The following is a 25,191-nucleotide window of genomic DNA, read 5'->3' on the forward strand; positions in this document are numbered from 1 at the left end:
AACTGAGAAATATCAAGCCAGGCACGTGACCCAGTTTTCATTGAGACCTACAGCCCCCACCCCCAGAGCTTGGAAGTTTAATACTCATTCACCTGAGAATCAAAAGGAGCCATGATTCAAACTTAGGGTTCATTTCCTAAGAGAAACGATGGAGCCCCAAAAGGCGCGATCCTTTTTCAAGGTCAGTAAACCCAGGTCTGATTCCCAGACTTGGGCACTTTCCAATATACACCGTTTCGCCCCTCCCCCCATGCAACCGCCTTCTTTGAGTGGTGAAGGGGGGAGAAACACCCAGGTCCAATCAAACCTTCGAAAGCAAAGGAAAATTTCAACTCGTGAAATAAAGCTCAGCAGCACTGACATCAGATCTGTAAGTTTATTTGCTCAATGTACGACAGCTACATGACGACTCACATTCATGATATTCCATCACTGAGGAAAACTGCTAAGAATGGTCCGTGTGCGAAAGAATTCCTTAGAGAAACACGGAGTTGGAAAAAAAATAACCACTGATTAGACCTTAGAAATAGTTCACTGCATAACATGACAAAAAGCACAAAGGCTCATTCAGAGAACATATTCGGTGTTCTCCTACACTGTAATAGTTATAATTTCACCATGACAAACACCAGACATTAAGATTAAGCTAACACTGGTGTTTCTTTTGCTCCCCCCCAAAAAAAACAAAATGTATAACTGCATGTCACTATAGCAACATCCAAAACAGATCAATTTGTTACGATCACTATTTGGTAGAGCAAACTTTACCCCCAAAAGGAAAAAATTAAATTAAAAAAACTTTAAAAAATTTGAAGACTTAATTTTTTTTTGTCATAGGAATACATAACACCTACAGTATAAGTTAATAAATTTCAAGCTACTGTATAGAAATACAACACTAGCATGCACAATATTGTATCAATAGAGTAATGGAGGAGTAATCATTTCACTGGAGAGACAGTATCATAGGCAAGTGCATTTCTTTAAAAATAAAGAAAAGAAAAGAAACCATTCAAGCTGCTTAAATATCAAGTCTCCCATTCCCTCTTCATTTTTTTTTTAAGCCCTCAGATGTGGTTTTTATCTTGCATTATTCTAAAAAGCAGCCAGAGCCAAAGCTGAAATTTAAAAGAAAAATAGGTTTTGTAATTCCAGTAAATCATTTCCAAATGCTACAAGGGAAGGACACAACACTGCTCACTGGACATGAAGATAAAATTAAGGAAAGTCCCACCTACCTCCCCCCCTCCCTGCCCCCAATCTCTTCCCATCCATGGCATTGACCTTAGGCCCCTACCAGGGCGCAGAAGCTATAAAGCTCTTTTCTCTTAGTTCTTCTGGCAGGCTCGGTTAACTGGGACTCGCTCTCAAGTACAAGGAGGGGCCTTCTAAGGAAAGTCACGCTGGGCAGACTGTGCCAGGCGACAGGGCATCGTCACTCGTCTATCTTCCCTGTCACCTGGATCCTGGTCACTGTGTGCGTTTCACAACCGGAAGCTCCATTTTGGTTTTAACAAAAGCAACTGTCAGGTTTTCCCTCAATTATGACTCACTCCTCTGCCTGCCTAAATAAAACAAAGAAACAAATCTGGTGTCGTTACCTATCTCGGCAGTTCATGCTATTACTTGTAAAAAAGGCTAAACGCACATGCAACAGGTCGTGTTTTCAGAAAGACTTGTCCAAAATGACAACAAAGGACCTAAGGCAGATGGAAACAAACTTGTGGAAAGAGCATGGTGGTTTCCCTCAATTCTAAAACGTACAAAGATGGCACAATCCAATTTCCAACTTCTATATTTTCATTAAAAAGAAAAAAAATATGAAAAAAATTGTGGTCAAATAGGAGTTAAGGGTTTATTATCTGATAATGATGCTGTTTTATGTTCCTACAACGATTCTTTGGGGAAGGAGTGTTTTCACGGAGGAAAAACAGATACACGAGGTTCCCAAAACTGGACAGAATGTTCATGGAGAGAGCTCTTCCTTCAGGATTTTTCTACCAGTAAGCTCCTAGCACCTGAATTTTCACACACTGCACCACGAACTTTCTCACAATGACCACCAGCTCCTACAACCCAACAGCTTTCCCACCCGTCCGTGTGCATGCTCTGGGGGCACAAGGTACCATGAGGAAGACCCAAGAGAGGAGACAGACGGCAGTGCCGCCCGAGGGAGCTGTGGCAACTGAAAAAAACCCAGCACTTCTCGGGAAATATCAGCACAATGAATGACATACAGACCTGAATTTTCTCTAGTTTTGTGGCGTTCAATGTTTCTATTAAAGTGATTAATCGTTTGTTGTGGTGGATTTAAGAAGAAAGGACAAAAATCCCACAGCCACCTGCCAAGCACCTATTAACCAAAACCTAACAAGTAGTTCTGATTCTCCTCAGGCAAGCCTGTTGGCCTAGGAGACAGACAACAGCAAAACCGACCTGGATAAGGCTGAACAAGGATGTAAGAGCCAAAATAAAGAAAAACACACAATCAATGGCTTGATGTTAACATATGGCTGTAATGTAGAAATACTGTAAACTGCAATTTAGTGTTAATACTGTCAACTAACCTGAAAACTGGCGTGGCCTAAACCATAAACAGACCTTACGTTCTACCAGCCTGGGATTTTAATATTCCATGTCTGCTAAGAGTACACCCTGAAAAACAAAATGCACAGCTAAAACAGATGAGCTAGGAAGTACCCAAAACTTAAAAGACGAGAGTGTATGTACATAAAAATCCTTACTGGAACCACAGAACTTATTGAATGAGGGCCATTCCGTTTTAAGTTTTCTTCTCATCTTAAAACCCTATTTTCTAGCAATAAGTTAAATTAAAGACAGCTCCACTTGCATTAATCTACAGAACAGTCCATATGCCAGTGTGAGGCTGCTATTCCAAAACCAGCACAGCTAGCCTGACTTTCCACTAGTGGTATTTTGGCAAAAATGTCAAAAGAGGCGATCAAAGACAGGACAGGTCGTGGGTTTCTCCCTAGGAAGGTCATCCCTCCCTTTCCCTCCCCCACCCGACCCCCGACTCATGGGAAAAAAATAAAGACTGCAGTAGTAGCATCAGCGTGCGCTGCCAGTCCACCTGGGGGCCTTAATTGTTGCCTTCACCGCCGTCATCGTCTTGCTGGTCGCTCGTCCAGAGCGTGAGGTTGTCACGGAGCAGCTGCATGATCAGCGTGGAGTCCTTGTAGGAGTCCTCGTTGAGGGTGTCGAGCTCGGCGATGGCGTCGTCGAAGGCGGTCTTGGCCAAGTGGCAGGCTTGCTCCGGGGCGTTCTGGATCTCGTAGTAGAAGACGGAGTAGTTAAGGGCCAGGCCTAATCTAATGGGGTGAGTGGGCTGCATGTGCTCCTTGCTGATCTCGTGGGCTTCGCTGTAGGCCTTCTCGGATGACTCCACGACGGTTGCCCTCTTCTCGCCGGTGGCAACTTCAGCCAGGTAGCGGTAGTAGTCCCCCTTCATCTTCAGGTAAAACACTTTGCTTTCATACTGGGTCTCGCTGCAATTCTTGATCAGGTAGTTATCCAGCAGGCTCAGCACATCCTGACATACAGCCTCCAACTCCTTCTCTATTTTTTCACGGTAAGCACGGACCATCTCTATTTTCTTCTCGTTACCATCAGCAGATGTCTTCTGCTCGATGCTACTGATAACCCTCCAGGAAGAACGGCGTGCCCCGACTACATTCTTGTAAGCCACAGAGAGAAGGTTTCTTTCTTCATTGGACAGTGGCTCATTCAGCTCTGTCACCTATTGAAGAGGAAAGAAGAAAGAGCTATTATGGTACAGGTGATGGCAAGTTGGGCTAATCGTTATCTTTTATGCTACTAAAACACAAAGAGATGGATCAGCTGATTAAAGTCATCAACACACAGACATTAGGCTGTGTGAGTCCATGGGAGGGAGATGGAGAGGGAATGAGCAGCAAAGAAGGGGAAAAACCACAGCTGGCTCAATGGTGCACGAAGCCCCTGCTTCCTCCCTAGAGGAGGACACACGTGCTCAGCTGTTTCCGGAAAGAACTCGCAAGTCTAATGCTTAGATGAAAAGCCAAATTTTGATCTAAATTACAAACGTCAACAGTTCTCTTGAGGAACATTACATACACGCCAATGCCAGGGATTTTAATTAGAGGTGGCTTTTATACCTCATCAATTTGTTTGTCTGAAACAAAAAACAGAATGACAGCTTCCTCCTACTCTTGCTCTATCTGGCAAACATGAGTCCCATCTCTTTTGGGTGAGGGTATCTTGCATAATTGCTAAGAAGAGAGTCACCGTCAAGTTGACTTTGAGAAACACAAGCTTTCTCTGCTCTTAAGAAGATATAAATTCCAGGCACGGGCCTGACACTGATCACGGAGATATTAATGCAACTTGGGGGAACACGTGTTTTAGTGTTTGAATACAATTAGCAACAAGATGAAGAGAGGAGCAAAGTACTTCTGAGCTGAGGTGGCCAACAGGAATTAATGCTTCTTTCAACCAAGCATTTCTAAAGGGTCTCCATCGTCCCAAACACTAAGAGCCTTGAGCAAACCAAAGCGACAGCACATCTATGTTGCATATTTCTATGACTACCAAACAACTGCATGTAATAAAGAAATTAGATCAAATGACTAAAACTACCTTTACTTAAGTTATATTACCTGATTTCTGTGATTGTCAGAGCCATACACTTTTAGATGTCTGACAACCATACGAAACAGAAAAGGATCGGGCTCTTACTGCTCTTACCTCTTTCTTCTCCCTCTTCTGGGGTCACATTTTTACTTGTCTGGTTGACTACCACACCCAAACCGGTACATGCACAGTCACTGGCAGTATCAGAAAGCCCAGACCATGAGCTCTTTCCTCAGATTTTCAACACAGAAGCTGCTTCCCTTCCCTCATCCTCTCAGGTACCTGCACTCTAGTGGTAACCTGTTAATTGCAAGCAACATCTGCTCTTTGTTCTGCCTCTGCCTAAAGCATTTACCAGTGTTCCTGCCTGGAAAATACTTAACACAAGAACCAGGTTCTATCTTCTGTGAAGTCCTGCCCAGCCCCACTCCTCCCACTCCCAGTTAAACTGGCTACTCTCTGTTCACCGTGCAGATTACAGCATCCACGTAACGTTCTATTACTGCCAGATATGAAAGGCAGTGGGACAGAGTCCACAAAGATATGCTGGGCTGGGATTCCAGGAGACTTGCCTGGTGTATGGATCACTTACATGTGGTATACATATTCCTCTTTTATAAAGGAAGGCGTTGAGTGGGAGGCGGTTATGCTTAATGAAACTGGTCATGTGACTGAAATAGTTCCTCTCAGAACTAAGGCTTCCCTGGTGGCTCAGACAGTAGAGAATCTGCCTGCGATGCAGGAGACCCAGGTTCAATCCCAGGATCGGGAAGATCCCCTGGAGATGGAAAAGGCAACCCGCTCCACTCCACTATTCTTGCCTGGGAAATCCCATAGACGGAGGAGCCTGGAGGGCTACCATCCATGGGGTCACAAAGAGCTGGACACAACTGAGCAATTAACACACTCAGAATTAAATCAGAATGTAAACCAGACTTAGGTTTATATGCTTTGCTTACTAATTCTCACAACATCTGGCCAATAATACATACTCAACTACTTCCTAAACTTAAGGTTTTCTTATGTTGCCTTTTTTTATGCATTACTGAATCCCCACTCTAATGTGAGAGTGCAAACGGCAGCTCTAGCAGAGGCGGCTGAGGGGAGACAGATCCACTCTGAGGGACAAGGTTTTGGTACCTAAGCAGTTAAAGTGCAGTGTCCTAACCACTGGACTGCCAGGGAATTCCCGTGGGCAATTCCTTTTGAGAACACCCTGAACAATGTCCTTCACTTTAATTCTCCATGTAGGAGGCCTCTACATTTCTTTCGTCCCCCAATCTATCTTCCCTTATCAAGTATCTCTTCTCCTTTCCAGGTGATTCTCTAGTCCTTAGCTCCCTTATGTCACTTCCTTTCCATGAACTTTAGTATCACATAGCCTGGAGTAACTCCCCAGACTGGCTTTCCAACAGGCTGCGGCCTCTGTAGGCCTGAGCCCTGCACACCATAGGCCACCCACCCATAGTCACTGAATGTGCAGATACTGCAGACTAGCCGCCTCTAGTGTAACCTGAGAACTGCCTCCAATGCAAGCCCCAGTGCCTAAGGTCACTGGGGTCGGGTTCAGGCCTTTCCCCTAAATCATGCTGTCCTTATTTCAAGAGCCAGCAACTATTTAAAGTCCCAGTGACCTCACCAGTTCTCTATACCGTTAAGTCTTGCTCCGGGGCTGCGGAGCCCAAAGCTAGCCATTTGCACTTATGCAACGTTTGTCCAGTTGCCTCAGACAAACTGGAACATGAAGATCATGAAATGCCAGCATCACCTTTAGATACAGTAACTCAACCACATTTGGAACATACCCAGATGTGCTCTGCTACCGCAAAAGTAAGTTAGAGGGGAAAACCTTTAACACTTAAAAAAAGTCTGCTCAAAGGCACTAAGATGTCTCTAAAAACCTTAAATCAGGGGTTTGTTTTTTTTTTAAATCCTTAAGATCAAAATGACTTGTATGAGAGGTAATCTGTGATTTTTATTTAAAATAGAGATCCCAGTCATACTAGTTTCAAAAGTCAAGATAACTTTTAAGATAAAAAAAATTATTCACATAGTGTCCTAAAAAGGTTTAACCAAGACAGAATGAGTTTTCAGTGTGGGAGGGGTGTGAGATGTATATCATTTGGAAAGGAAGGTAGTGTTTTTCAAAACAGTCACTGAACTGTTTCTAAGAACAGACCATTTGCATATATGGTTCCCCAAACATACTGTCATGGCTACTGGAAAACATGGACAGTTTGTGAATTCTCCAGTTTTACATTCTGTTTAAAAATAAAATTAAGGTTTCTCTTCTCAACTCCTATGATACCAGCTCAAGTTCAAGTTTCTTTTAGTGAGTTAAAGACAGTTTTTAGCAGAAAGGTTAGAAAAATCTGTTATTCACACCAACAGTTTAAGAAACAGAACGCCCCAAATCCCAGCTGCTAAGGCATCAAGACATTAATTAGTATGAACTGTTCTCCCCTAACAGTTTATGAGGGGAGAAACCTTCTCTCCCTAAGATTAGCAACCCTTGAGGTTCTTGGAAAGTTACTTAGATGACTTTCTGACCCCTATGCTCTTGGAGCACCAAGTCATTCACAATTCTTCAACTTATCTATCGAGAACCTTAAACTGTAATGAATGCAACTTGGAATGTTTAAACTCCTTAAGTAATACTTCAATTAAGCTTACTTTACTTAAAATATGAAAAAAAGGATTCCTAGGGCAGCGAAACTATTCTGCATGATTTTAATACTCCAATGGCCAATACAGGTAATCACACACTTTAAAAAAAAAAAATGCCCAGACAGTGTTAACACCAAGACTCAGCCTCATGGGAAACCACGCGTCTGGGCAGTAATGATGAGTCGGTGCAGGCCCGCAAGTGGTTAACAGATGCATTCCTCGGGGACGCTGACCGCTGGGGAGGGTTGTGCATGGAGGGAGCGGGCAGGGGGCATATGGGACCGCTGTGTCTTCCTGTGTGACCCTAAACTGCTTTAAAAAATAGTCTATTAAAAAATAGATCTATTAAAAAAAAAAAAAATATATATATATATATATATATATATATAATCTATTAGTAGACACCAGCTATCACATTTGGCCCCCTCAAGCATTTTTGGTCCTCCTGTGTTTGGAGTGCTATCACCTCAAAGGGCCAAGAGGCTACGGAAAGGGTAAATGAACACACTACACCACAAATAAAGGAAAAACACCAGAAGGTACAAGACAAGCATCAGTGTCCATGTTGTCTATATTCTGTGCACACAGCAAAATAACCCACTGCAAGGAGATGCGACCCTGCTCTGCGTGCATACAGTTAACCATATATTCTAGAGACTATCTGCTGGTTTAGTCGCTAAGTCGTGTCCGACTCTTGCGACCCCATGGACTGTAGCCTGCCAGGCTCCTCTGTCCACAGGATTTACCAGGCAAGAATACTGGAGTGGATTGCCATTTCCTTCTCCAAGGGATCTTCCTGACCCAGGAATCGAACCGAGGTCTCCTGCATTGCAGGCAGATTCTTTACCGACTGAGCTATGGGGGAAGCCCAGAGACGACCTACTGAATATCAAATTAAAATTTTTGAAAACAATCTGAAGTTCATGTCGTGCATATCCAGACAACACGCCTTCAACTTGAAGTTCAGTGTGCGCAAAAAAGGAGTTAACACAACAGGCAACAGGCTTGAGATTGCTATCTTTAGAAAGGTCTGCTTGCGAAGCTGACCCTTGGCTAGCATTTGAGAACTAGGATTCTGGAAGGGTTCCCACTACCCCTGATTAAGAATGGCCCATTGGCCCTAAAAAGTTTGTCCAAACAATGTGTTCCTTCCAGAAGTCTTGAATTTGGTATGTGCAAGGCAGAAAGTGCTCTGCGAACACTCCTTAGTAAGACCTCTGGGAACTGAGTTTCTAATGAGCTTCCTTCCCAGTAGACATTTCACACACACAGTCCACCTGAGTCTCCAGGGAGAGAAGACTCTTAGACCCGGCTTACTCTCATCTTTACTCCAAGCACCTTTCCTCTTTGCTGATTTAGCTTTGCATCCTTCCACTGTAATAAATCAGTCAAGAGTATGGCTCTGGGACTTCCCTTGCAGTCCAGTGGTTAAGAATCTGCCCTGCAATGCAGGGGACTTGGGTTCAAACCCTAGTCAGGGAACTAAGATCCCACATGCTAAGGAGCAACTAAGCCCATTCGCCACAACTAGAGAATCTGTGTGCCACAATTAAAGATCCTGCGTGACCAAAGATCCTGCGTGCTTCAACTAAGACGAAACACAGCCAAATAAATAATTTTTTTTTTTTTAAAGGTAAGGCTCTATATACTGAGTCCTGGCAAACCACTGAACAGGGAGGGAGCCTTAGGGACGTCAACACCTATTCATTCTGGGAAACTTGGTAACATGTCACATAAGGTCTGATGACAAGAAAAATACAGTTAAAGGCCACTGCTTACCAGATAACTCACCAAGCATTCACCAAGCACCGAGCATGCGTCACATCACACCTCACTGTGCCAAAGACAGAACATTTGTGAGATGCCCTCAAGGTGCTAGTTCAGGAGGAGGAAACACACATGTATTCACTTTAGATCACCAGTCACAGAGACACTCTCAAGGCAGCCAAACTCTGCCTGAGAAACTCATTCGCTAGGCTTTTAAAAGCCAGCAGCAAGGATCATGGATAAACATTGTGCTGCAGGGAAACATTCCAGGAAGAGGAACGTCCCAGAAGAGTCAGGGAACTTCCATGGCATATTCAGGGTTGAGCTCAAGGCCTCAGCAATGAGGAGAGCTGCCAGGTACCACGTTCTCCTCCCAACGACCCTGACGTGGTGCACCGTACACTCGACAGATGTGATGCAGGGCAATGAGCAGACTTTCCCCATAACATCAGTCCACTGACAGACAGCAGGTCCCTAGTCTCTGATGATGTAAACCTTGCAACGTATCAGAGAAAGAACTAGTTTCTCCAACACAGGCAACACCCTGTTTTACTGCACTTCACAGCACTGCGGCTTGTGGAGACTGAAGGTTTGGGGCAGCCCTGTTTTGTCAGACTGATGGCTAACAACTTAACTATAAAGTACTTTTTTAATACCAAGAACCTACTGTACAGCACAGGGAACTACACTCAATATCTTATAATAACCTGCAATGGAAAAGAACCTAAAAAATAAATATATATACACACACACACATATATATAAACTGAATCATTTTGCTGTACTCTTGAAACTAACACAACACTGTAAATTAACTATACTTCAGTAAAAAAGATGTACTTTAAGACATGCTACTGCTGGGAACTCCCCTGGCGGTTCAGTGGTTAGGACTCCATGCTTTTACTGACAAGGGCCCAGGTTTGATCCAACTAAGATTCCACAATCCGCACACAGTGTGACCAAAGACAAAAGGAAAAAACCTCACCCACTTCCTAAAAGGAATTCAAAACCAATCAATAATAGAAAAATGAGCAAAATAATATATATATACACAACCCAAAGTCTTCATTCTGTGAGTGTTAAGTTTCCTCCAATCAGACTGGCGAAACTCAGCATTTTGACGGCTGACCGTGAAGGCTGGCGGCGCGGACACAGGCACTGCCACCACCCACTGCCGGGTGTCGTAACCAGTGCAAGCCTCAGGGAGGGCAGTTTGGAACCTGTCAAAACTGAATACCAAAAAGCCTTCCGACTCTGCCATTCCATTTCCAGAAACCGACTCACTGTGTCATTTCTAACAGCTAGACTCTGGGACCACGTAAATGGTGGTCAGCGGGACTCTGGTTTATGAACATCCATACAAGGGGATTCTAGGTAGTCATTTTAAAAGTATTTGTATATTCTCACTCTATCTCTAGAAAGGTTTCTAGATATTTCTCTATCACTGAAAACAGAGTGGCTGAGAGGCAGTCAAGGTTGATGAGATTGAATTTTTGACCTGTTACCAGTAGTTACCTATTCAAACAAAACCTCTCCATAATTTACTCAGTTAATCACATTTACCAAACTTTTTCAAACCAAGTTAAAAAAAAACAAAAACCTTAAAGCCAACAATTTTATATAAGCAAGTTTACTAATGTAATAAACTACTAACTCAAGCCCACATCTGCTGCTTTGCACTCACCACCTCACTTCTAGCAAGAATACCTTTAAAAATAAACTTAGTTGCATAAAAGTCTCTCATTATATCTTTACACAGATTAGGACTGATACATAGTAGCATATATACCACAGATTTTCAGCCCTGTTTCATTGAACTAATCACTAATTCTAATATTTTCCCAGTTTATTCACTACCTAATCTTATGATTCCCAAATACCACTTATATTTGTGCAAGGATATCTGCTGCAAAAACAGGGACAGTATTATTAATGCTATAATGTGCATCTTCGTTTCGTTCTGAGTTTAATGGAATACTTTCAGGGTTTCATTCTTAAATCTCGACTCTTTGTTTAAACGATATTTAAGAAATACTCATATATTCTGTATTTTTCTAAGTAACTTTTGTAGTATCAGAAATGAGTTCTTTGACCAAAATTATAATTCCTCTTTGGTCCTCCAGATAACTCTTTGTGATTCAGTATTGTTATTTCCATTGTAAAGCATAGAAAATTAAGGTTCAGAGCCAAAGAATGGAACCCAAGTCCCATGGCTTAAAATCTCATATGCTTTCCACTACATGACCAGTTCTTAACCAAGGAGGAGCTTCTTGTAAAATACTCTCCTAGTAGCCCTAACCCTCAAAGACTCAGTACTGCATGGGATCCACACACGTCTTTCTCCAGGTGAAGAACAGCAGGTCAACGTTCCTCCGAATGTTGAGTTACCACATGACTCAGTCATTCCACTCCTAGGGATACACAAAAGAAATGTCCAAGTGTTAACAGTGCCAAGGTAGAAAAAACCCTGCTCCGAGTCATCGACACCCAGACCCAGGTCTCAGTCTTCCTCACACTACACACTCTTCTGCTCTCATGTTTTTCCTACCACCCAAAAAGCACTTCCAGAACTCATTAAGAAAAATTTTCTGTAAGTCATCCTTTAAGTCCTAATTCAAATACTGCACTTACTTCCTAAAGCCTGAAAAATGCACAGGCAGAACCAATTACTGCTTACTGTTAGAAGGTTCACCATGCACTTGTTATACTGCTTATTTCTCGTGCCTCAGGGTGTAACCCTATACCTTTTTTTTCTCCCCAAAAGACTAAAGTCCTTGAGAGCAGGCAGTACCCTGCACTCATCAGTGAATCACCACGGTACCTGGTCACTCCCAGTGTTTGCTAAGTGACAGGAATCTAACAGGACGGATCCAGCCTGGACGGACTGCATAAACGGCCCACAGAACTCCTTCCAACTGTGTGTGTGTGCACGCTTAGTTGCTCAGTCTGTCCGACTCTTTGTGACCCCATGGACTGCAGCCTGCCAGGCTCCTGTCCATGGGGATTCTCCAGGCAAGAACACTGGGGTGGGTTGCCATGCCCTCCTCCAGGGATCTTCTCACCCCAGGGATCGAACCCAGGGCTGCCACACTGCAGATGGATTCTTTACCATCTGAGCCACCAGGGAAGCCCAACTCTGTGTAGAGCCCCCTCCTTTTAAGTATGACTTTGAGGCTCCTTACATCAAGAACAAGAATGTACTTCACCCCTATCATCTGAACTTGATTGTGCGACTTGGTCAGTGGAGCATTAGCAAGTATGAGGCAAACAAAGGCCTAAAAAGTGCTTGTGAATCGGGGCTCGCTGCCGGGAACCAGGCCAAGGAAGCCTGGTTCACCTGGAGACGAGACCCCATGTGAAGAGGCCTCAGCCTCTCCTCAGTTCCTGTGGCCCCGCAGGAACCCCCAACAGACCCCAACTACCTGGCCAGTCCACAGAACTGAGACAAATAAGAAACATCTGTTTCAGGTAGTTTGATTCAAACAAAAACTTAACTAATATTAAGCTGGCTATTGTTAGATGCCACCAGCACCAAATACGATAACAGTTGAATTTTAGGGTCAAGGTACAGGACTTGAAGCAAAAACAAGGCCACTTCATTAGCCCAGATTCCACCCATTGCTCCAGTCTGATCTCACTTTTCAACAACTGGGACATAAGCCAAAGCTCTGCAGCACGCCATTTAACCCCACACGTCAGGAAACAGATATGCTATGCTCCAGCACACCCTTGGCTAGCAGTCAAATAACCCTATTCTAAAAATTAGCTCAATCAAAATTAGCTTAACAGGTTTTTATATATACAAGCCCATACTGACTCCCTCACAATCATCTCCTCTTTCATGCCTTTTCTTTGCTTCTCAGATTTCTCCCGGAATCAATGTCATGTTCCCTTTCTTTGGGATTGTTGACTTGTGTCCAGACCTCTGGCCGACTTCCTTATCAAGGCTATTCCTTCATATTAATTATAAACAACAGTTTGCTTTGATCTAATCAATTCTGACAACTTATCCTCAAACCACACCTTTGAACTCATTCACAACCATTCATTTTTTTTTTTTCATTTTTAAAACTGTTTTATATTGGATTAAAGTTAATTTACTATGCTGTGTTATTTGCAGGTACACAGCGAAGGGATCCAGTTGTACACATACACATATCCATCCTTTTCAGACTCTTTTCCCATAGAGGTTATTACAGAATACGCAGTTCCCTGTGCTACAGGCTAGGTCCTTGTCAGTTATCTATTTTGTACGTAGTAGTGTGTATATGTTAATCCCAAACTCCTAAGTTCCCCCCCCCCCCCCCGCCCCCGACAACCATCACCTTTGAAATCAAACTCCTGGGAGTCCCCTGGCGGTCCAGTGGTTAGGAATCCCTGGTCAGGGAACTGAGATCCTGCAAGCCATGTGGCACAGCCAAAAATAAATAAATAAGAAAATCAAACTCCTATCCTATCCTCCAATATTACCAGGCCTCACTCCCACCGATTAGATTTGCTCTTGAACACTCTCCTTTTTCTTTCAGCCCCTTCCCTTTAGGCTTTATTTCTTCCTTGTGGCAGATCCATCAAATCAAATTATTTCTGCATGAATATCAACCTTCCTGTCCTGCTGCTGCACCATCCCTAAATCCTCAATCAATACAACCACCCAGCCTGCTTTCTACTCTTACACCCAAAACAGAGGGGAGAGGAGAGGATGGAGAGAGACCAACGAAAAAAGCCAGATTGTAGTCACTACGAATTAAGGCTTTTTGTAAAACCTCAAGCTGAGCCCCTTTCCTGTACTTTCCCATTAATATGTAGTCCAAGTTCAGGTTTACAATAAGTAAATGATCCCTTTTAATTACATCTCCTGCTTCCTGCAACATCAAGTTTCTGAAAACAAGTCTAACTTGTTACCATTTCTCCACCTTTCATTCACTCCTCAGCCCATTATTACTGTTACAACTGTCTTCCGACTTCACACATCCCGTGTTCTCCTCTTAAGTTCATCTTAGATCTTGCTCCAGGCACTACAGAAGAGTGATTCCCTAGGGTTCACATTTTGACTCTGACTCTCCATTCTGCCTGGATGACCGTATTGTGCCTGGTTTTCACTAGCATGGATTCATAGGAGATTCCCACTAGAATGTCAGTTCTATGAGGGCAGGTCCAAGACTAGTCTGGTCATTAGTGGTTCCTAAGTATTTGCTTCCTTAGTGAAGGAGTAATAAGTAAATCTGGGCACTTAACCTGCGCCGTGCACTCTTCTAAGGGCTTTTCCTGAGTTAACGTGTAGCCGTGATGTCTCTACTGACCGCCATTTAAAGGTTTCCTCAAATACAGCACGACAGCAACTGACTTCATCTTCTCCATCACTTCTCCTTCCTCCTCCTCCTCTCTCCAGCCATCAAATTCTCTCTCCGATCTGCCCTCACTGTCCTTGCCCTGGTCCTCATCCTTTTAGACTAGACCCTGCAATATTTATCAGTCTTGGCCCACTCTCCTCCTATTCAATTTCCACACTGCTGCCAAGGCTCTCAACAAACCAAAAATGGGATGAGGATCCCTTCCTGCCGAAAATCCTTCAATGACTGTCCACAGCCTAAGAAAAATCCAAACTCTGTAAGGCCCTTCGTGAACCGGCCCCTCTCTGGACTCATTTCCTAACATTCTCTCAGGGCAACCAAGAGTGAGGGCATGAATCATGCAGCAGATTCAGCTGTCTGTACATTCTGAACCTGAGCAATGCCACACCCTCTGCCTGGACACTCCTGCCTCCAATCTTCTCCCCTCCACACCCCCACCACGCCCATACCCACACCCCTACCTCTGCTATCCTTTCCAGGAAACCTCCCCTGACACCCAGGGTGACTTCAGTTGTCCTCCGACTCCACAGCTCTGGGCTGTCCTTCTCTTCCTGGGTGTTGAATATTCCCACCCACAGATGTTCAATAATCCCCCCTCACAGCTGTCTCTCCCCTGGGTGATTTCTGGATCAGTCCCTTTCACTTCTCCCACTGTCTAGAGCATCTACAAAACATTCAAGTTAACATTATTTTCTTCCTTTCATCTTCACTTAAATCCCCTCAAAACATGGTTTCCAAAAAAAAAAAAACCAACATGTTTCCACACTCCTGCTTGTGAATTCCACACAAGACAGTATTACTTTTGATGAACAAAAAAGTCACAACTTCCTCCCATTTCTTTCAAGTGAGGGATACTCTTCCATTCAGCCTAAGTGGCATCTTTTCCTTCTGGTCAATATCTGTAAGACTCCAATGGCAAAACCATGGTACTTATCTCCTTATGCTAAAAATTACAAGTTCTCCTTTGGTAAATGATACTTAAAACACACCCAGATCATGGGACCAACTATTTTCTAAAAGAAACCAAGTTACACTCATATGCAGTCTTAGGGCTCACATTTGTTAATGATAAATACATTCACATTTATCTTAGGGCTGTCCTAAAGAAGTTTGTTCTGTATTTAAAATCTAGACTAAGCAACAACCCTCTCAGGGACAACTAAATGGAAAAGCATTAAATATACAGCAGTTTGAAAGAATTCCAAAGCTTCTGCAAACAATGGAACATTGACTAAAAGTTAATGAAATCAGGTCATTGAGACAACAGCTAAAAGATCAGCGGTACCCATGTATACACCTTACCTATGACTCCTTTTTGAAAACTAAAAAACGTTTTAAAGAGGCTGAGATTGAGGAAAAAAAGACGTTAAACTCAAGCCTTAAGCAAATTAAACATTTCCACCTATAAAATGGGAGCATCACTTTTATAGAACTGTTGTGAAATTAAATGGGGAAAAATACAGCCCAAGTGACAGTAAATGTTCGATTATATTGGAATATTTTTATCTAAGTGTGTAACTTAAAATATTTTTGTCTTCTCAAAAAGACCATAGTCAGTGTAGAGCACTACAGAACAGATGTGAAAAAAGTCATACCAAAAAGTGCACTAGGTTTTCCACTGTGGACCAGCTGCTTAGTTTAACGCATCAACATTTCAGGGTAGTGCTATGCCGTAACAAATTATAGTACTGATGTGATTTTCACAACAGGTCTAAACACTTGCTAAAAAACTCGTCTTAATCAGCCTTTATTAAAAAGTTTAGGGGAGGGGGAGAAAAAAAAAAAAAAAGTTTATTATGTGTATATACAGCCAGCCAGATTAGGAAGAGAAAACCATGACCAAAATGCAAGAGTACCATAAATACAAAGTAAGGAGTGATAGTATGTTTTATGGAATCTACGTGCTAAACATAATTCTAAGTAATACCAACAGAAACGTATTTTATGCAAGTTTTAAACTTCAATCCGCTACTATAGCTGCTTGAAGTTTTTACCATCTTGTTTTTCCTTCCTCAATAAATGAGTCTAGTTCCAAAAATCTAGCCTTTTTCTCCACGACTTTCAAATGGTAAAAAAATAAAAAGGCAGTACACTCACCCATCATTATTGATGTCATTAAATTGATCAACTCCATACTTCTGAGCACGGATTCAAACTCAGGATGGCTGGGCCCAGACAGCTAATGTATGTCCTATCTATTTTTACCTATTCACACATACAACCAGTAGTATGCTGACTTTAAGGCAAAAGTGATTTTTTAAAAATGCTTGGCAAGCAACGAGATGGAACAAAAAGCAAAACTTGTTTACCCACATTGTTCTCAACAAATCAACTGGGTTTTAGCGCTCCTATCGAATTGGTGGCTCAGTAAACAACCTGCCTGCTAATAAAGCAGGAAATGTAGGGTTTGATCCCTGGGTAGGGAAGATCCCCTGGAGGAGGGCATGGCAACCCACTCCAGTATTCTTGCCTGGGAAATCCCATGGACAGAGGACCCTGGCGGGCTATGGTGCAGGGGGTTGCCAAAGAGTTGGACACAACTTAGGGGCTAAACAACAATAGAGTTGGTGATAACGGTCACAACTGAGAAAAGGTATATGCCTCTCTTGTCCCCTTCCCAAAAAAGGCAATCGAAAAGAAGTCCTGTAATGAGAGAAGCCTTCTGTAAACCCACAGCCACAGCATCCTCCTTCCTCCACCCACTCAAGACCCATCGAGCCTTTTCCTCCTCCTCCTGAGCAAAGCCTGATGGGAAGCAGTGCTTTGGATGTCAACCGAAGAGAAACACTCCTCTGAAAATCAAGGAAAAACTTCATCTGCCATCTGGATTAAATGCTTTAAGCAAGAAACTACACTCTTTGAGGTTGCCAAAGTTGAATGTAAAGCGATCTTGTCGGTAACTGGAACATTTGCGGGAAATAAGGGGTAATTTTAGGTCAATAAAAAGCCATCATGCAAGATGGTAAATACCAAGGGAACCAGAAAGTAGTGAAGTATACAGATGGATGATTGGCCAATATGCTGACAAATGGTGAAATTGGTTATATGGGGTTATATCATGCTATTATCTTTATTTTGCATATAAAGTCCCCATATTATTTTTATTTTTTCAACTTCTTTTTTAAAGGCACTCATTCCATCCATCCTCACGAAAGCAGAAAAAGGGAGGCTTGCAGCACATAAGCGAGCAGTTAAGTTTCCCATTTCAACTTTATTTTTCTTTTTGGAGCCAAAAGGGCAATAGAATATCCTTGACCTTTGAACCATCTGTATGTAATATCTAGCTCAACAATTACATCTTCCAAAACTTTTGAGATAAATACCAGTACTGGTGACGGTTTCAAGTTCCTTAAAAATTCTCAGCTGTTCTTGCAACAATTCCACTTTTGGGTCTCTGTCCTAATACGCAATCTGTGTTGAAAGCTTTAGCCACAAAGATACTCATGGCAATATCTCTAAATTTAGAAACAGCCTAAATGCTAAACAAAAAAATACTTAAAATTATGACACATCCACAGGTTTGTTCAGCTATTAAAAATACTGATTAACAGAAGAAAATACCTTGAAACATCAAGGGAAAAATGAAAGGTACAAAACCCTGTAGAAAGACAGCATGGGAATATCCCTGGCATATGGATTATGGTGATACTTGTCATTCTCTCCCAAATTTTCTAGTATCCTAAAGGCCAGACATTTTGTCATCAGTTGTCAGTTTCAATGATGACAGCCTTCCAACAACCAGACTCCCTCAGAAGATCACAGCATCCCCAAATTCAAGCTGGACATACTCATCCAGCTTTCCTTGTCTCAGAATGCTATTCTGCTGTTCTTATCCCATCCTGGTTAATGCTCCTCGTCCTTGTGGATTGGGTCATTTCCAACCTACTTAAAAAAATAAAATAAAAAATCCAGGGTCTGAAAGTCTGTTTTTATTACACAGATGTAGTGAGACAGTCCAGAGATGAGTCATACGTGAAGCGCAGAGTATGATTTGAAAAGAACATCTATCCGCGGCTCTAGCCATGCCAGACAGGCCCTCAGGTAAGAATGAATGTCCTGGCGGGAGTGTGGGATTGGCTTGCAGGTTTCCATGCCGGGCCTCTGCTGCGAAGACATACTCGTTGGCTACTTCACCTTAGGCCCTCACAAAAGGAGCACTGTGCTAAACAGAATGGCACTGGATTGCAACCACCAGTCGAAAAATTTTAAGCTGATTTTGACATCCTTTAAGTACCGGCGCTCACAGGCAACTTTTCCCCTAGATCTTGGTTAACTGAATATGGCAGCTTAAGTGTCGTATTAATAACTCCTTTCAGAAAGCTCAAGAGGTTTGAAATGATCTCTCTTCAAAACAAACCTGTGTTTTTCAAAGCGTTCCTCCTGTTACCTCTTAGCCTTCTCTCACGTCTCACACCGCCACAGCTGCTCTTCACACTCGGCAGTGGGGAGGGGGGAAGAGGGATTCCTCCCGCACCACCGTCATTGATGTTCAGCTGCCCACTGCCGTCACTGTCAGAGTCCCAGCCCTGGTACCCCTCTTCTAGTAACAGAATTTTTAAGAGGGAAAAGCTGCCACTACACCTGGATCCTGCTCACCAAGTCTGGCTTTACACCTCTCCAAAAATAAGACACTGCTACAAAGATTAAGACCAGTGAGTCTACTAGGATTTTTTTTTTTATATCTTGTATGTAAGAACACTCTCATTTCTATCTACCAATTCACAACCCAACTAAAGCTATGCACCCCATTAACAGTGTTCAACTTAGGTAAAGGAACAATCTACCTCTTAGGACACTCTTCCAAGTAATATGCTGACAAAAATTTGGTTTAGACTTATTCAGTTCTTTCAAAAGAGAGGGAGAGAAAAAAAAAAAGACTAGTCTTAAAAGATTTACAGATTTTTATTGTTTCTGCAAAATCATGGAACCAATCCAATGTAACCACTTATTTAAAATTAAAGCTCTCCTTTGGGAATTTTTGTTGATTGCTCTTCCTGTAACTATTTTTCCCCCTAAATTAGTAAGATCAAAATTTCAAGGATCTCTGCAAGTGCCAATCTAAAGTAAGATAACAGGGTTTGGTACTAAACCAAATCTAATACCTAAAAGGGAATTTGGGGAAGAAAAATGGTTATAAGCAGAAAGACCATAAGGCAGCTCATGTTGGTATACCGATTTTATAACCTAGAAAGACAATATGGGTGCCCCATAATCACAGTTGTTGAGTCTAACAAAAAGAGCTTAGAAAATAAGACAAAAGAGAAGACAACGGCTTATATATGACTTTTTTCTCTATTAAACGTATATAGGGCCTTTGACCACTTTTCTTCCTCATCTCATGGAATCTGGGAGGAACACAGAAATAATCAGGTGCCCTGCCAGATAAAAGGGTTAGGGCTGATCATATCAGAGGCAAAAACATTGTTCCTGGCTGCCTCAGAAGCACCAAAACAGTGTATTTATGGGAAGCCCATGCGTGAACAGCTCCTGACTCTCAGCACTGCAGGAACCGCCACCACACAGCAGGGCAAGCGTGTCTAACAAAGTCAGTCAGTCTTGGGGTGGAAAATGAGTGATCATAAGAACACCAGCATAACTCCTATCATCTCCAAAGAGTTAATAATAGTTTGCTCTGATTTCAGGTAATCTATTCTTATTTGGGTGAGCATCACACAGTTTTTAAGCCCTGGAACTTTTAAAATGGAAATACAAACCAAGCCAAAAGAAGTCCCCCCCCTTCTTTTTTTTTTCAATTTATGCTGAAAAGGTTCAGATGTTAGAAAACAAAGACAAAGGGATACTGATTACCACTGGCTGTGAGCACTTCATTACTGACACATTCCTGAATCAGTAATCATGTGCTGAAATCCAGCCAGCTATAGCCAACCATGGTCACTTCTTAAAAATCATTTTTCCCTTTTCTAGAGTGCTACTGAATAGTACACTTGAAAATGGTTAGTTTATGCTGTGACTGCTACCTCAACAAAAAAGACTCAAATCATTTCCTCCACTCTTTTTAATAATTTAATTAGAGTTTGGTTTAATAAATAAATAAGGCTTCCTCCAAGTACCAGAGGATGAAATCCTCCCAGGGTCTGTAGTTATTTCATCTAATGAACTGGAATGAAGATGCACATTCAGCAACATCTATCATCTCGATAAGAATTAAAAAAAAAAAACAACCCATATGAAATTGTTTAAATAATTAGAAAAGGCATTTAGTAGTCATTTCAGTTATTGGGAAGGTGAACATAAAAAGCCAACTGTTATCTGTATTCTTCCACTCCAAAGAGAACAATTGAAGCCACATGACTTCGATTATAATAATGGCTGGCAGAACTCCACAAAGAGTCTACAGAGGTGTCATTACTCCATTAGTGATAATGGCTATTGATCTAGCCTCCTGGAAGAGCTGGCAGAAAAAACAGAATATTTAACATAGTTTAAAAAAAAAGTTTTTTAAAAGTATATTTAAAAAAAAGTATATAGATTCTGCTAGAAAGTAATTTTTACATAATTAGGATAGACTTTTGCCACTAATGCCCCCCTGCCGCCAACACACCAGAGTAAATATGTTTATCCCAGTTACTTCAACATTAGTTGCCTAGAACCTTTTCTCCCCACCCCCTCCAAAGGCAAATACCAGTAGCCTACTTAGAATATTAACTTCTCAAGAGGCTGTTAAAATCCAAAGGAGAAGTCAGTATTGTCTAACAAGTAGGAAATATCTAGGTGTTCAGTTCTTTTTACATACAAGTTTACACATTTGTCTTAAAAGACTAAACTTCCTTCTTTCCTCTTTTTCAAGATACTCACGTATTATTTCTATCTTGGTCGCACACCTATAACTATCACAGGCCCTGTTAATTACTAGGGTACCTTCACTAGATAGGAATAAATTTCACCACACTAGCATCTGGATGAGTTCAACCTCAGGAAAGAACTCACTTAAGTGGCAGGACTGAGTATTTTCTTTTTATCTTCCTGTATTTTCCAAATTCTGTGGTGACTTATATAAACAAAGAAACAAGTCTTAAAGTTACTTTTTTAAAGCATCTACATTTTTTATTTAATCGTCCAACTTTTTCCAAGTAGGTGTTGACCCATTTTACAGATGAGAAAAGGAAGGTCAGAAGTAAAACCAATGTCTCAAAATCACTAGTGAACAGGTTTGTTTTGAAAAAGGTCTGCTTTATTTTATAAAACTGTTTTCTTTCCTCCATATACCATTAAGGAGCATAAGCACAGCGAGTTTTCCAGATCTCAAGCTGAAGTGTTCTGTAGGGATTCTCATTCCCTATCGTTCACTGAAAATGCCCCAGTAGGAAGTCGTAATCTTTTTTAAGGTTTCTATTAAAACCTGCCAAGTTAATAATTTGCAATAAACCCACATATACCCCTACACTATGAGCATAAAACATATTCTTGTTTTTAAAATTTCCATCTCTAGTCCTTCAATGCCCAAGGTTATTACTGAGATGAATGTTTAAAAACATGACTGTATCTTAAAACTTTCCAGAAAACTGGAAATAGGAAAGGTGAACGGGCATATCCAGAGATCCCTGGTGTGCCTGTGCCAGGATAAAGGACATTCTTCTTTGGAGGACCAATTCTCATCTGGCGGAAGAGGAAGTGCTCAATTCCACCTGGCTTATCTGCTAATTTCTGCATTACCCTGGACAAATGCCATTTGCATACTCCCTACCAGCCCTGAGGTGCATTGCAGCCTCTGTGTCATTGTGTGTGACATCACTGGGTTGCTATGGATATAGGTGCGAGGTCACTCGCTTTCCCGTGAAACTAGAAATATGGAAAAATTAGAAGAGTCTAAATAACGTGAACTAAAGATACTGATATCCATTGAAGTGCAATTTGTCATTTGTGCCTTATAAAAACAGCGAGTGTGACAATATATTAATACAGCAATGCTCCCAATTTCAGAACCAATCCTCTTTCTTAATGAGATAAAAATCTTCTTAGCTAATGTAGCCGGTTTAAATGTAAAGGCATCAGCCTTGTCATTTCCTGTGAACCAGTCAAGTTATTCGAGAATTAATTAATCTGTAATGCCTGTACCGCTTCATTAAAGAGGTTTCATGTGCAAGGTACACTCCTGTATCCGCTGCACACTGGAGATGCATTTTAAAACCTTTGTTACATAAGGCAGGAAGTCAGATATTAACATAGTGAGAGACTGAAATCATTAGATAATTTTCTGTTTCATTTACTAATGCTCAATACGTCCCCCTCCTCTAATATCAAACTGGTTGACCGCCCATCAGATAAATGTAGCATTACTGACAAAATGGTGCAATACAGGCAGGAATCTGCAAAATGCGACAACTGGAGATCAGTATTCTTTTCATCAGCATTGAGGATGCGCTAGCTTTTTTTTAAGCTTCAGATGTGTCTAACAAAACAAATTAATAAAAAAAAAGACTTTTTCCCCTTTAAAATAACTCCTCCCCAGCCTCCACCCAGTCTAGGCTCTCTGCAATATGACAAATGCAGAATCTTCTGGAATGACTTGATACTGCCTCCCACCACCGCTTTGTTTGCAATATCAGATTAGAGAGAATATTTTTTTTCAACTTAAAGGAATTTCAACAGATGTGTGCCTGTATTTAAAAAAGAAACAGCATACGTCACAAATTGAACCAGACGGCTAAATTCACAACCTTTATTTTAGAGACAATACCTACCCTTTCAATTCGAGCACAGTAAGAAAAAAATGGAGATGACATATTGAGAACAATCAATGAAAACGCTAGCGAGACAAACGTGCCCCCCTTCCTAAAGGCAAGAAGACGGTTTGCTTTGGGGAATGGTGAGAGGGGAGCCTTTTGTTAAGAAAAACGTGAGCAAGGTTTCGATTTTGCACCATTGAGCCCAGGTTTTCAGGAGAACCTTCATTTTTTCTCGAGGAGGCTCTAAAGGATCTGTCTGCAGAAGGCAGTGGGAACATTTGGGGAGTGGGGTGGGGGGGGGGGCGGGGGGGAGTATTAGAAAGCCCGGAGACCTGCTGAGTGAATGGGAAAGGCGCCGCCCAGACACCAGGGAGAAAAGAGGAACCGCATCCATGCGGTCCCCCGCCCCCACATGCCCAGGCTGTGGGAGGAGGGGGAAGTGGGGCACAAAGGATGCGCACGGCCCCCCGCTCACGTCCCCCAGCCGACCCGGAGGCGCGGCGGCCGGAGACCCCGCTCCCGAGACCAGCCCCGAAAAGACCCCGCCCCAGCCCCGGCGCGCGGGGAGGGCCGAGGCGGCCGCACCGCCGGCCCTAGGGGACGCTCGGGGAGAGGCCGCGTCACACACCTGGTCCTCAGCGCTCTCGGGACCCTCCCCAGCCCCCTCAGGGGCTTCCAGACCTGCAGTTGCCGACGGGAAACTAGTCCCCGGGCCGCGCCCGCGAAGGCCCGCGTCCGCGAAGGGGCTGGGGCGAGGCGGGGGGGGGGGGGGGGGGGGGGGGAGGGAAAACTCACGTTCTTCATGGCCGCGGCCATGTCGTCGTAGCGCTCCGCCTGCTCCGCCAGCCGGGCTTTCTGCACCAGTTGCTCGCGGTCCACCATCTTCACGGGCTGGGTCGGGCCGGACGAGGATGATCCGGGGCGGCCTAGAGGGCTCGGAGGGCGGCTGCGGCGCGGCTGGAGCCCGTGTGCCGGAGGGACCGACCCACACGAGACGCGAGCGGCTAGAGGCGACGGGCGCTGAGGCTGCGACTCGAGCTGCGACCGCGGGACCGGGCGCGAGGCGGCTGCGGCGGCTGTGCGTGCCGCGGGCGGACAACCCCCTGCGGCCCCGCCCACGCCGCGTGACGCAGCCTGCCCCGCCCACCAGCCCGCGCGCGGCCCCCACCCCGGCCCCGCCCCGGCCCCTTCCGTTTCTCGGGTTTCCACTCCCAGGCTCAGCTCGCCACCGCCTCCCGGGTATCCCGTTCTTCCCCTGTGCCCCTCGACAAGCCCCGTGCTTCACTTCACCCGGCTCACTGCGCCCTTGCTTCTCCAGACGACGTCCAACCCCCCCGACCTGCAGACCCCAGCCCTGCCAGGCCCCCCGACGCGTGGGCCCCTGGGAGTTGTAGTTCACCCTGGGATGGGGTGATATGTTGAGCAGATCAAGGACAAAGGGGCAGTCAAGACTACATCTCCCAGTGGTCATAGCGGGCAGATGAAGGAGGATTGAGGAGGAGGTGAGGGGTGGGGTGGGGTGGGGTGGGGGAGGGGGAGGTCTAATTCCGCGGCTACTGGGGACCCCTGGCGGGGACTAAGGCTGCCCGAGTCCGAGCGAGTGCTGATTCACGGCCCCGCCCCATATTCTCCGGAAAATTACTGGGGGAGGGGGCCAGGGCCTCAGCCCCGGACCTTGTTTCCGAGATAAAACAGCAGGCCCCCGGGAGACTGGGAAGATGGGACGCATTCACTATTGATCCAAACTGTCTGGGTGGTACCCACTTCAGAGATGGTTGAATTAAAAGAGCCAAACGTTGGGGGGACTGCCACCCTCCCCCACAAGGTTCCATGTCTCCTTCCCCGCCTTGAGGTTCTTGGACCTGACAGGTGGAAATGTGGAAAGACAGATACTGGCCAGGCACTCTGGTTAATATACGGAAAGAATGCAGCTGTTTGCAGCCTGACCCCTGGGGAGCCCTTTCTTCCTCTCCAGGGTGGAGTGTTAAAGATTCAATTCAGTTATCAGAGCCAATGGATGCTTACCACTGGGTTGTGTCTGGGGGTTGACCAACACTTCTCTCCCCGCGTAGGATATACACGCTGGG

The 25,191-nt window shown here is 43.7% G+C and overlaps 1 protein-coding gene across 1 annotated transcript; it reads right to left on the bottom strand.

Annotated features, from left to right (window-relative positions):
• Nucleotides 1-362: 362 nt before the first annotated feature.
• YWHAG (tyrosine 3-monooxygenase/tryptophan 5-monooxygenase activation protein gamma) lies at nucleotides 363-24,207 on the bottom strand. Its single transcript, XM_043455496.1, has 2 exons — nucleotides 23,900-24,207; nucleotides 363-3,760 (listed from the first exon to the last, which is right to left on the bottom strand). Exons 1-2 carry the CDS (start codon nucleotides 23,984-23,986, stop codon nucleotides 3,104-3,106), a joined length of 744 nt encoding a protein of 247 aa, XP_043311431.1. The 5' UTR covers nucleotides 23,987-24,207; the 3' UTR covers nucleotides 363-3,103.
• Nucleotides 24,208-25,191: the final 984 nt, after the last annotated feature.

Source organism: Cervus canadensis, chromosome 32, assembly GCF_019320065.1.
Source record: "Cervus canadensis isolate Bull #8, Minnesota chromosome 32, ASM1932006v1, whole genome shotgun sequence".
Taxonomy (NCBI): Eukaryota; Metazoa; Chordata; class Mammalia; order Artiodactyla; family Cervidae; genus Cervus; species Cervus canadensis.